This window comes from Cavia porcellus, unplaced genomic scaffold, assembly GCF_034190915.1.
Source record: "Cavia porcellus strain 051 isolate PalLab524CR breed Dunkin Hartley unplaced genomic scaffold, mCavPor4.1 scaffold_24, whole genome shotgun sequence".
In the NCBI taxonomy this organism is placed as follows: domain Eukaryota; kingdom Metazoa; phylum Chordata; class Mammalia; order Rodentia; family Caviidae; genus Cavia; species Cavia porcellus.
The window spans coordinates 40230197-40243105 of NW_026947507.1; the positions used below are offsets into that span (position 1 = coordinate 40230197).

The window sequence follows — 12909 nt, forward strand, 5'->3', positions numbered from 1 at the left end:
TGAAGCAACCTCTCCCCTCCTGGTGAGTGGTTGTGAGTGTGGCAGGCTGCGGTGGCCCAGGCTATGCTGGGACCCAGAGCACCCGTATACCAACCAACCCCTCCTCCCCTGCCTGTTCTGCTTTGCTGAATTTCAATATACATGAAAAGTATGGACAGCTATTTTGAAGAGAACATGCGACTCTACAGCCGCCATTAGTGACTTCCCTATTATCTGGCTTTGAAGACTTAAAACGCCTTACTTATTCTGTTTGGATCAGTTTTATACAATGTTGTTTTGTATGAATTCTCTGTACGTGAAGACATGGACAACTGTTTGGAAGAAAACAAGAGACAGTGAAGATCTCAGATCGTCTAGCTTTGAAATTTGTATCTCTTACATTGCTTTATGTCCTATTTTGTTCTGTTTTGTTGTGTTTAATTTTACCCCCTTTAAAATAAAATTAAAAAAATATAAATGGAAAATGAAGGGCTAGGGATGTAGGTTAGTGCAAAATGTAGCAGAATTCAATCCTGGGTACTATGGAAAGAAAGAAGGAAGGAAGGAAGGAAGGAAAGAAAGAAAGAAAGAAAGAAAGAAAGAAAGAAAGAAAGAAAGAAAGAAAGAAAGAAAGAAAAAAAGAAAGAAAGAAAGAAAAGCGAATGAGAGAAAGATATGGGGCTGAGGTACGGCTGAGGACTGGCAACATGGTGCTGTTCTGCCGTGCAGAGTCTCCAGGGACCCTGAGGGTGCTGGTGCCGCCGAGTGGGAAGACATGGCCCGGCCTGTACCAGCTGATGCTGCAGCAAGGAACCCCCATTGCCAGGAGGAAGCTGTCTTACTAGCACGCTGCTAACAAAACCAGGACAGAGTCACAGGGAAAAGCCTGCTTCCTGGAGACTGCAGCCGATCATACTTCACAGTCTCCCTCTAGAACTGCCTCTGCGGAGATCTCACCGGGGAGCCCTCAAGGCTGTGAACGCACTTCAGAGTGAGGGGGAAGCACCACAGAAAAGATGAGTGTCAGGCTGGGCTTGTACTCAGATGCTTGCGTGACCTCTACAAAAGAGCTTTAGTGACAAGCTGATCTGATGCCCCCAAAAACCCTACCAAAAGAACTTTGGACTAAAAGAAGCTAAGTATAATCATGGAATCTTCTAAAGGAGCCCCCGTGAAAGGCTGGCATTTGGGCATTGTGACACACAAGTAGGAACTAAGTATTTCACCAAGTCTTACCTGTGAGGTTGTCTTTGTAGGCAAATGGCTTTGCATTTACTAAAATCAGTGGGAAGCAAATGGTTCTAGATTTTCTATTGGCACCCAGGGTTGAATTGCTCCAACAAAGACCACAGTCAGTCAGCACCATGCTGGGTCCCCTAGGAAGGAGGGGGCCACCTGAAGGCACAGCCCACAGGGAGACATCAACCGAGTCCACAAAATGAAGACCAAAGTGACACACTCACAGTTCCTTTCCCTAGGCAGAGGAATCTTGTCATGGAAGATATGTGGCCTAGGTAGGGAGTTGACAGGAGGAGAGGGTTCCCACCATTTACAATAAGTGTCCCTGATTGCCTTTCTCTGGATTTATTTACAAAACAGAATCTGAATTTTTTTGTGTTCTAGCTTTAAATTACAAATCCTCATAGGGGGCCCCAGAGTTCTAACAAACCCATTTCCCGCCTTGTCCTTCCTACCTAGTCCTTCACCTCGTCCACATGACTCACCATAATATCCAGTCTGGATTAGCTCCCTGGGGAGGCTCCCTCAGGCCACCCAGGTAACCGCAGGGGCACTACTGCCCTTCACACCCTACTGCCCCACATTACACTGCACTACCCAAGAAGGACTCAAAAGAGCGACCTTTGAGACCCATTTCTCCACCCCTTGTCATCAGTGTTCACACACAACCACCTCTCAGAAACTCACAGAGGGAATGTAATACTCACCTGATTGTAACCAGGCAACCCAGGAAGGTAGTTCCATGTAAATAGCAACTGTTCCTCTTGATGCAAGGAATGTTGCTTCACTTTCCCTGATTAGCATGTGTTATGGTGAGACCAGCCTGATGTTCCCATTCTCCCATACCAAACATCGTCCTCCTCAGTCCAATTTGTGATTCAGGAATAAATAAATACATCAAATGGTTTTAGCAAATGAAGAGAGACAAGCAGAAAATGGTTTGGTTTGAAATACTTTGCTAAGAGACAAAATTTTCAGGATAATTTCAGAAAGATCAAAGGTACTAAGCAATATGAGAAGAGAAAGAAAGGAACCTGAAGTCTTCTGGATTGTGATAGTCTTTTGATAGTGTTGCAACGAAGAGATGGTAGGTACTCCTTTGACTATCTTTGCCTAGCTCCCTTAAATGCTTTGAAAAGCCAGATGTTACAAGACTGGTTAGGAATGAGGGGTCTCCAGCCTCTTTTGCAAGCGTATTACAGGTTTATAAGAAGGCAGTGTTCTCTCCCGTGGGTTGCTAGGGACTCACTCTCTACAGGTGGTCTATCTAAATGTGGAGCTGATCTCTGTAAGCATCTTAATGGGACTAGGGCTCAAATGTCCCCTATTTCAACATAGGTGCTCTATGATCTTTGCTTCTACCTGCTTTAGAGTCGAGCTTTCAGAGCCTAGTACTATTGTTGCTTGTCTCATCAATCAAGAACACAATAGTAGTGATTAGGATGTTTTGGATATTCAAATCTGAACTTTTCCACTTCCGGTGTGGTCCTTTCTATGCCTGAGTCTCCTCTCATGGAGAACTGGGATGATTAGAACAGAGCCAGCAGTTGTACAGATTCTGGGAATTCATTGTGTGGTAAATGCTCAAGGGATGTTGCCTATCACTTTCATCATCTGAGCTCTGCTTATCTGTGACCACTTTGTATGGGATATTTTACTTTATTCTATTCTATTTTCAGTGCTCACACTGGAATCCAGGGCCTTGTGCATGTTAGACAAGTGTTATACCACTGAGCTACTACCATTTGGGATGGATGGAGCTACCTACCTTCTTACTGTTTAATCTCCATCTCCTAATGTTTTCTGTGTCACCAGAGCTGCCTATGCTATTGTTAACTCACTAGAAATGAAGATGGTGCTTTAATCTTTTTTTTTAAATACACAATGAGTTACTTGTATTTTGCTTTGCTTGGCAAACAGTATCCCCTTCATTAATGCCCTTCTTATTGCTGGATAGTGTTCTTGGGTCTCTAACGTTATACTGAAAGCCTGTGGAAGTAGAAGAGAGCTAAAATGTAACCTCTAAGAGGCCCTTGCTTGTGCTAGATACTCAGTGAGTATTGCTTAAGAGACATACAGGGGAACTTGGTCCATACACTCCCCTGAGATAGGGCATGGGTCTCCAAGGGGAGAGAAGATCCATAAAGATGAGTGTGGATCTATCAACTGCAGGACCTCCCCTGGACCTAGAGCGATGCCTCAGCAAATGCAGCCTGGTGATGAAAGTCAGCATTGTGCCCTCTCCTTATGGAGCAAAGAGCCCGGTGGGAAGTAGGAAGGCTCTCATAGGTAGGAGACAGGTAGGAGCTGAGAAGCAAGTGAGCCAGGCAAGGGGCCAGGAAAGCTTTACCAGCTCTTTGGGGTCACAACAGAGGTCATTACTGAATAGTCTAAAACCTCTGTTTTTGACTGTCTGTCTGTTTCAGGACATCTGTACTTTTTCTGAGATTATTTCCTTATTGCTCATCTGTAGCTCAACTGGGCTAATGCTAAGGAGGACCAAGTAAGAGCTCTGGGGCTGAACTCTGAAGGGAGTGTGGTGAGAAGGGCTGCAGAAGAAGGCTGGAGACTCATCCCAGCGCTGGTCTCTGCCAAATGCTTGAGTTGTGTTTGCACAACAAAGGCTGTTTCCTTAGGATCCTCCATGACCAGGAAACAGCCATGGGAGGACTTCTTCCAGCCATGAGAGAGGACTTGGCAGAATAACCTTCCTTCCAGCATAACCAGGAGGTTACAAATGGCACGAAATATTTGAAACCCATCGTTCTGCAAGTTGGACAACATGGATCGCGAATCCTTGAGACAAGGGGAACGGCAACGGGGGTTTGACCTCCATCTTGGTTTTCCATCTGACTATAGCCCAGAGAGGGGCTCGAAGTCCAGCAAGTTTGCTGAGGTGAGAGGCAAAGACTAGCAATAAGAGAGATTAGAATTTCTCAGCACCTGAGGGAAGGGAACAACAAAGAGAAATTCAGAAAGGTACACACAAGTTTCCTTGGGCCTTCGGCTCACTCCTTGTATACACACCCAGTCTACTAAAATGGTTGTGACATGTAGGCTGCAAAGTGAGGCATCAGGCCTGCAGATAAGGACAGTCAGCACACTTTGTGGACAGTAGAGAGGGGAGAAGAAAGAGGTTGCTGCCCTTCTCCCAGGAGACCATTTATAGAACCAGAATCACCATCACCATGAAGTGTGTGTGTGTGTGTGTGTGTGTGTTGGGGGGTGCCATCAGGCATTATGAGGAGGGGAAAAAAAGGATTCTTCAGTTGTAGAGTTCCAGAAAATCCACCTGTTTCTGCAGTGTTAGGTATTTCCAGAGGTGCCACCTACAAAGCTGTGACCTCAGCTATGCAATGCCCGTGTCTGCCCACAAACTGCTTGCAATTCCTGCTTCTCATTCACTGACGGACTTAGTGACGTCACAGACTCAGACCTCACTCCGGACCTCTGTCTCCTGTGGGAGTGACCCCCCAGAGGGAAGCATACCCCTAAGTGAGAACTCTGGAGTTGGCAGGAAACGGGCAGGAGTGCCTTTCTTCCTTGAATTCAAAAGCATTTCTCTCATGACAGGAACCCTGAGTATTTTTTTCCCCTTGGGACTCATCTCCTTCAGTTACCAAATCAGGTTTGTGCTATTGCATTCTATCGAGTTAAGTGGGTCTCCCGGAAGTTCATGTGTGGGAAGCTTAAGTCCTCAGTGTGCAGGGAGGTATTTGGGTCACACGGGCAGAGTCTTCATTAGTGGATTAATAATGCATTTCTCCTGCGTGTTCTGCATCTCACAAGACTCTTTCAGAGACTGTGAGACAGTTGGTCATGAAGCAAGCCTGCCCCTTGTGTTTTGTCCTTTTTGCACATGCCTGCTTGCTTTTCTAGTTTCTGCATGAATTGAAGCAGCGATGGTCTCTCAGCAGGTGTGGCTGCCATCTTGGACTTCCCAGCTTCCACAACTGGGAGCCAAAAAAACCTCTTTTCTTCATAAATTTCCCAGTCTCAGATTGTTTTGCTATACCAACAGAAGGCAAAATAAGGCCAGTCATTCCAGCACTCTTGGAAGCTAAGGTAAGGTGGGGGGACGGATTTGAAGTTCAACTGCAGGAAAGTAAGTAACTTAGGAGACCTTGTCTTAAAATTTAAAATAATAGATTTAATAGTGGGGAAGTCTGGAGATATATCCCAATGTGAAAGCTCTGGATTCAAATCCCAGTGCTACCAAGGCAAACAAACAGACAACACACAGAGACATGTTCTAACATGATGTTGGTCTAAAGTGTGTTGATTGTTCTGTGGAAGAATTAAGATGACTTTTCATAAATGGCTAACCCACTGAAACATGACCACCAGCCCTCTCCACACACCTTGAGTTCTCAGATAGAACACAATGGGACCCTTGTTATTAACACATTTTCCACTTTATTGAAATTCTTTTTTACAAAGGTCTGGTGTACTTAGGCCAGGCCTGATTCCTCTAGTCCCTGAAATACAGGACCATGGTCATCTCCATGTCCTCTTAGATCGGTATGTAAACTAGTCGACTTTTATTTTAAAGATTTAAACATTTTAACATTTCAATATTGTTTGTATTTGACATAAACAAGACTTGGGCTTTCCTAAATGAAAAGACCAAGTAAGGAAATCATATGTCTTCTCATTGGTAGCATAACTAGGTTCTTTACCACAACCAAGTTGATGATTTTTAAAGTGACATTTTTCCACCTTTGGTATTTTCCTAACACAAATTTTGCAAGTGCTGAGCTATGTAGTGAAGAGTGCTATGTTTATATATACATACATATATTGGCTCTGAAAGAAATGCATGAGTACATGCGCATTACGTAAACATAGCAATGGGTCAGAAGGAGTTGGGTCATTAGAACATTAGTCACAAGCGTACTGTAAGCAAAGAATGACTGAGAGCATGTATTGGCTTGGTTGTCAGCCAAAATCTTTGCAGGACCTATGGCTGCAGGGGCACAGGCCCCACTTTGTCCGGGCAGAATGATGCTCTCCTGATGTGACCGGTGACCCTGTATCTGAGGCCCGACTGCGAGTTTGATTCTCCCAAAGTGAGGTGTCTGCACCCACTCACTACCATGTGGCTCCCCCAGGTCTGGAATTCACACACAGCCCAGTTCAACCCCTCTTCATGTAAACAGCAGAGTATGATCTCCCTGACATTCAGAGGGGCCGAAGTCACAAAGTTGCAGAGGCCCATGGCCCTTTATTCTCCTTGGAGGTTACAGGGAATCCTGACTTCCATCACTCCTGTAAAAAACTTTGGGAAGATGCTCCATCAGCTCCCAACAGCTCTGAGACACAGTCACTTTGCGTTAACCCTGAGTGCCCAGTGACTAAGCAATGGACTCAGGTTGACACAGGTGACCTCCGTGTTACCCTCCAAATCCACTCTGCCCCTGCTTGGGTGGTTGACCTGGGGGCCCATGGTGTCTGCCCTTGCAGACACATGGCACAGGGTTTGCTATATTCAGTTTTCTAATCATGCAAGCTAAAGTCCAGCCAAGACATGCTATGGTGTGGGTGGCACCTTGGTTCAGTCATTCTTGATCTTCTGACTTGGGAGCCAGGTGAATGGGCCAGTTGAGTACTACCTGGAGGTAGGTTCTTACCCAGACTGACGTACCTTGTACCAACGTGACAAAGTGGATAAATGAATTTAGCACCCAAGATACTATCAGCACACCACTGTAGTCACTCAGTAAATTCCAGGTTCCCTCTCGCTCCTACAGCTATTTTTCCCGCTCTGTGTCACCTCCACAAGTGTGTAGAGGCAGAAAAAGAGAGGACACCAAGTTCCTTAAGATTACCGCTTGCTGGGGAGGTGGATGTTGAAACTGTCTTGGCCTAACTGAGGTTTGGAAATTATCTGCTGAGAAAATGATTCATAATTCCCTCCCATCTCTGCAGCTGCCTTTGTCTCTCAGATCTTCTGGACATTCATCTGTTACCAAGAGACTGAAGAGAACATGGATACTGAGACCCTAGGAATGGTGGCCAGATGGTTGAGCCAACTGGTGGTCCCGCTGGCCAGGGCTCCTCACTTGGAAACCCAGCAGAAGGAGAGACAGGCAGTAGATCCCATAGAGCACTTTGGAGCAGATGTCTAAAAGGAGAGTGACAACAGGCCACCACAGTCCTAGCATAGGGCCATGGGGACTGGGGGGGCTGGACTGGGCAGAGCAGAGGCATGGCCAGGGTAGCCCCAAGTGATGCCCCACCCCAGAAATGCAGGAAGGAGGCTTGGCGACAGGGTCCTCGGGTTATGCCTGCTTTTAGAATCTGCTGCATGTGACCCCGGCATCCTCAGCATGCCCACAGTTTGTCACCCCCCATTTGGAGAAGCTGCAACGGAAGATGGTGTCCTCTGTGCCCTTGCAGGCGACGTCATCCATCCAAATCCTCCCTGTGCCTGTGAAGACAAGGCAATGTGACTTCTTAGCAAAGATGCAGGAAGGAGGAGAAAAGGAGGCAGGAGTGTGTCTGTCCCTGACTAGGCTGGCCCTGGCCATGCAAGCATTTGTCAGAGCTGGTGGCTTCTGCCTGCTGTCTCTGCCCCACCAAGAATTTATGCTTGTTTTTAGGCTGGATTTTTTGCAGGCAGCATAACAATAAAAAATGGTGAGGATACTTATTGCTCCTGTGTCTCAAGCATCTTGCACATGGGAGCTTTCTTAGTCCTCACTATGGTGCTCTGAGGTAGGTCTTAATAAACCCATTTTGTAGGTGGGGAAACCAAGGCCTGGAGAGCAATTGGTTCAAGGTCATTTAGTTTATAAGTGGTAGAGTCTGACCTCAAACTCAAGTCTTGCTGCTCTCAAGCTCACACTTTGTAAGAGACATTGCACAGCTGTAGTGACATGGTGTCTCAACGCCTTTGCTGATGAATAGTGAGGCAGAGTCTAATAGAGGCACAAGGTCAGACAGGCCCTGGATTTCCCAGTGTCCCAGAATCAAGTTCATCAGTGTCAACATCACCTCTGGTTTTGTGAGGTTTTAAGAAGATGATTCTGTTCTATGGGCCTACATAGTGGTTCTGGAATGACTAGGGACCCCAGAATTTTACAGACAAGATAAATATTAAAGAATATGCAAGAGCATCCCTAAATCAATAAGTAATTAGGTCAGTCTCCAGATACCAGATCTCTAATACAATCTGTTAGTAACTTTACTTGCAGCCAGTCCTGCGTACCTAGCTCTTAACTGGACTGACCTGCTGGTCTGAAGGTGCCCATGCATGGAGGGCCAGGGGCTTTCACTGGTTCTCCCAGGATCCTACCTGAGCCTGAGCCACAAACAGCATAAACTTGCCACTGAGGTCCTGCAGTGAACAGCAGAGGCTCGGGGAACATGGGTCTCCATGAGTGACTGGGAAGGTCTTGTCTGGGGTTGGGCATGATGGGGCAGAAAGGAGTGGAGTCTCATGGTTAATGGGCAGGCACTGGTGGACTTTCTGGCCTGTGGTCCCAGATGCTGGAGCCCATTCAGAATCCTTCTGGAAAGATGACTGGGCTTCAGGGATCCCATGGGAACCATAGCTCTGCTGCTCAAAGTGAGACCCTGGACCCACAGAAGTTGCATCATCAGGAGCTCAAATCTCCCAGTCCTGCTCAGTCTAGACAGTGATAAGATCTGCATTTTAACAAAGGGGCTAAGCCTGGTGGCTTGAGAAGCAGTGGCAGAGGTGCAGGAGAGACTCTGTTTTGTGCTGTGCTCCAATTCAAGTCTCAGCACCATCTAGGGTGACCTTTTATGTTTTTAGATTCTGAAGGGTCTTCCCAGGATAAGGAATTCTCAGTGTTAAAATCTACTAGGGCCTGGGTGCATTGGGACAACTGTCACTCCAGCAACTCATTTGTTAGATCTGTGACCTGGGACCAAAAAGCACAAGGGTAAGGGTCATAAACTAAGTTCCAACATTACTGGCCATGTCACCCTGAGCAACTCATTGAGATAACAGTGCCTGTATTGGAAAGCACTTTAGAATTTTACCAAAGCCTATAAATAAGGAGCTTGGAAACCAGTACTAGACCTGGACCTCACACCATATCCTCCTCATCTTGTTTCCCAGCAGCTTGACAATTTCTACCTCTTTCTTAGGGAACTGACTATCAAAACCTTAAACTCTGACACTCACTCTTGGGCTGCCAGGTGAAATTCCTTTGCAAAGAATGTAAAGGGATCATGTAAACCCCGGTGGTGCTGACTGAATCTACTGCATGGACTAAGCAATTTAGACGTGTTTTTGTTCTGTAGATATCTTCCACATCTGCTGTCACAGGATTTCTGTGAAATGATCTGGGGATAGAACAGGGAGGACCCTGTCTTTGCAGAACCTCCTCCTAGCCTGGAGAGCTAGAGCTCTTACACAACAAGCCCCCGCAGTCCAGCAGTAATGCGCAGATTAAACATCTCCAGGAAAACATATCAGTCTACAAATTACCCAGCAAAAGGCCGAGAGCCCCAAAGCTCTGTGGGATTAGTCACACCCAAAGAAAATAAAGAAGCAAATAAAGGAGACTAACAAATAAAGAACAGGCCCAGGGTTACCGGGACCAAATGTGCATTTAGAATCTCAAAGCTCCAAGCTCTAGCTGGGGCTTAGCCAGGGAATTCTGGCTCATGTCCACATGTGGAAAGCACAGTAAAATGGAAACAGGGTCATTGAATGAGCAGCCCTGAGTATCTCAATTCTGACAACCGTGTGGGGTCTCCCTGAAGGGGGAAGCAAGGAGCAAACCATCTCCACTCCTCACCCTGTTGCAGGAGCCAGCATTCTGCGGACTCTGGGTGCCAATCATTGTCTCAGGTTAGAATGACAAGGATTCTTCAAGGAATAGTCCCTGGACCCAAGGGTCACCATCACATGCCTGGGAATTGTTAGGAATGTGCCAGGGGTCCATACAGGTGGAACTGCTTAGGCCAAGTCCTTGCCTCCACCTTGTTATCTCTAAGCTTGAGCTGCCCAGTAAAGTCCTGCTGGGGCAGCCCAGGGTGAGGGGACTGCTCTAGAGAAAATGTAGCAACCAGCACCCTTATACCCTGAAGAAGTGAGACTGGGGCTAGAGTTTAGGTGCTCTGACCCTCACAGCACTAGCTGTAAAGATGACAAATATCTGAGTCCCTACTCTGTGCTCAGCACTAGTCTGGATGATTGGAATACACTAATGAACAAAAAAAGACAGCTACAAAAGACAGCTACGTGTGAGCTCTGATGTGTTTATCTACAGCAGTATGACTAGCAGGAATAAATACACAGAATCCTACAGGCATGCACCTGAGCTCACACACAGGGGTGGCAGAGAGAGAGAGGAAAATGGAGGCACCAGCAGATGAAGTGACACATGCGTGATATTGTTAACCACTATGGGGCAGGGCTCACTCAGTCTAGGCCTTGCTCCTTATCAGAGAACCCCAGTCCACAGTTTGAAACATGTAACCTTAAGTCAGGGGTGGCAAACTATGGGCCAAATACGTTCCCCCACCTGTTTTTGTAAATAAAGTTTTATTGGAATGTGGCCCCATCTGTTTGATTACACATTGTCTAAGGCTATTCTCTTCCTGTGACTGCAGAACTGAGTAGTCATGACTGTCCCTCATTCTGCTCTGGCAATTTTGCCTTGTTCTGTTCCTGCCACCAAAAACTAAGCAGCTTTGCTCCACCATGCTCTTCCACCACGATGTCCCCACCTTACAGTCAACTGACCATGAACTGAATCCCCTAAAATTGTAAGTCAAATTAAGCCTCTCCTTTACGTTGTAGCTATTGCATGGATATCGTGTCCCAGCCATGAGAAAGGTGACTAATACAGAAAATTGGTACCAGAGAAGTAGGGTCATTGCTGGGACTATATCTGACCATGAGGTTTAGGTGTCTTTGGAGCAGGTTTACTGGAAGACTTGGAAAGGTTTGAGATGTGGGCTACAACAGCCCACATGTGTGCCTATTTTCATATTAGTGTGGATGGTGTCTGCAATAGGAGTCAAATGAAAATCTAACGCTCAAGGTGATGTTGTTGGGAGATGAGGCCTTGGGAGGTGATTTGGTCAGAAGGATGGACACTGTGATGAGACCACTGCCCCTCTTCTACTGGGGACCAAGCAAGAGACATCTTTGAGACAAGAAAGGGGCTCTCACCACACACTGAATCTGCTGCTGCTTTGCTCTTGGATTTCACAGGCTCCAGAACAGGGAGAAATAAATTTCTTCTACTTATGAGTTACCCAGACTGTTATTTTGTTATAGCAGCCTAAATAGATTAATAAGAGACTGTAGTAAGCCTATTGCTGTCACGGACTGAACTGTGTCCCTCCAAAAGACATACACGGAGGTCCTAACTCTGAAAGGACTTACAGTGTAAGTCTTTGAAAAGGTACTTTAGATGAATGAAGTCAATAGGATGAGCCCAAAGGCATTACGGCTGATGTCCTCATAAGAAGTGGAGGTCAGGACATGGACACACACAGAAGCAGACCATACAGGGACACAGGCAGAAATGGCATCCACAGACCAAGAAGAGAGGCCTCAGGAGAAGCCAACCCTGCCAGGACCTTGACCTTGGACTTCCCTCCAGAGCTGTGAGGAAATAAATTCCTGCTGATTAAGCTGCCTGTTCTATGGTATTACGGCAGCAACCATAGCAAAAGGACATGCAGGCAGCCAGAGAGACAGACACGGTGGGGGAGCAGAGACTGGAGCTCAGGTGGCACAGTCTTCCTCGCCACAGGAAATGTTTGGATGGTTAATGTCACTGTCTGGCTGGGAGGATCTGTGTCCTCCCTCCACGTCTCCAGTACTGTCTGTGGGGAGGTAGCATGTACTCTTGAGCAATCCGAAAAGCAGGCAGCACAGGGAGGGCCTCGTTCTGTGAGGACGAGGTGGGCGATCTGGGCATGCTCACCTGCAGTTCAAAGGCTCAGAGAGGCAGGGACAGCCCAGCAGCATGGGTAAGGGTCTGGATTCCCGAGATGCCTGTCTGGGCTGCATCCAGGCTCTGCCCTTTGCTAGCTGTGTGGTCCTGGGCACGTTACTCAATTTCTCTGTTTTTTCATTTGGGAAACAGGATATCTGTGTTTACTCAACGGTGCTGTAGGCATTAAATGAGATTTTGTAATGTGTTCAGACTGTAGCCTGGAACACTGTGAGCATGGGAAGTAATAAAAGTGTAGGGAGATAAGAGAGCAGGTCGCAAAGCCTGAAAGATGGAGGCAGTGGGAGAGGGACTAGCGATGTGAACCAGGATGGAGAAGGAGGGCTGGTAGGGAAACTGACAGGAAACGAGATTTAGACTCAAGGAGAGGAACTGCTTCCCCGGGGGACAGTGATCTCCCACCGACCGAAGCACCCAGGCAGAGCCTGGCACTCTTGGCCGAGTCCAAGGGATAGAGGCTTTGAAGAGGAGGTCAGTCCAGGATCCGCCGCGCCCTCCCCAGGTCTGCCACCTCTGCAGGCCTCACCTTGCCCGAAGCGAGCTGTCCGGTACACATCCTCTGCGCTGCGGAAGCCCAGCATGCGGCACACCACGTCCCCATCCTTCTTGTCCCAGCCGTCGTCACACACGGTACCCCAGCGCCTGTCATGGTACACCTCCACGCGGCCCTCGTGTGGGCCTGAGCCGTTCACCAAGCGGACCATAGGGACTTCCAAGACACCTGAAGGGACAGCCACTGTCA

At 47.2% G+C, this 12909-nt stretch overlaps 1 protein-coding gene across 2 annotated transcripts in view; it reads right to left on the reverse strand.

Moving 5' to 3' along the window:
- Positions 1-5611: 5611 nt before the first annotated feature.
- Scara5 (scavenger receptor class A member 5) overlaps positions 5612-12909 on the reverse strand; it is a 96303-nt gene continuing 89005 nt past the window's right edge. For both annotated transcript variants that reach the window (XM_063234919.1, XM_063234920.1), the window contains 2 exons: positions 12694-12888; positions 5612-7648 (listed from right to left, as the gene is read on the reverse strand). In XM_063234919.1, coding sequence (XP_063090989.1) covers positions 7512-7648; positions 12694-12888 — 332 coding nt within the window. In that variant the 3' untranslated portion in view covers positions 5612-7511. The remainder of the gene's footprint in view (positions 7649-12693; positions 12889-12909) is intronic.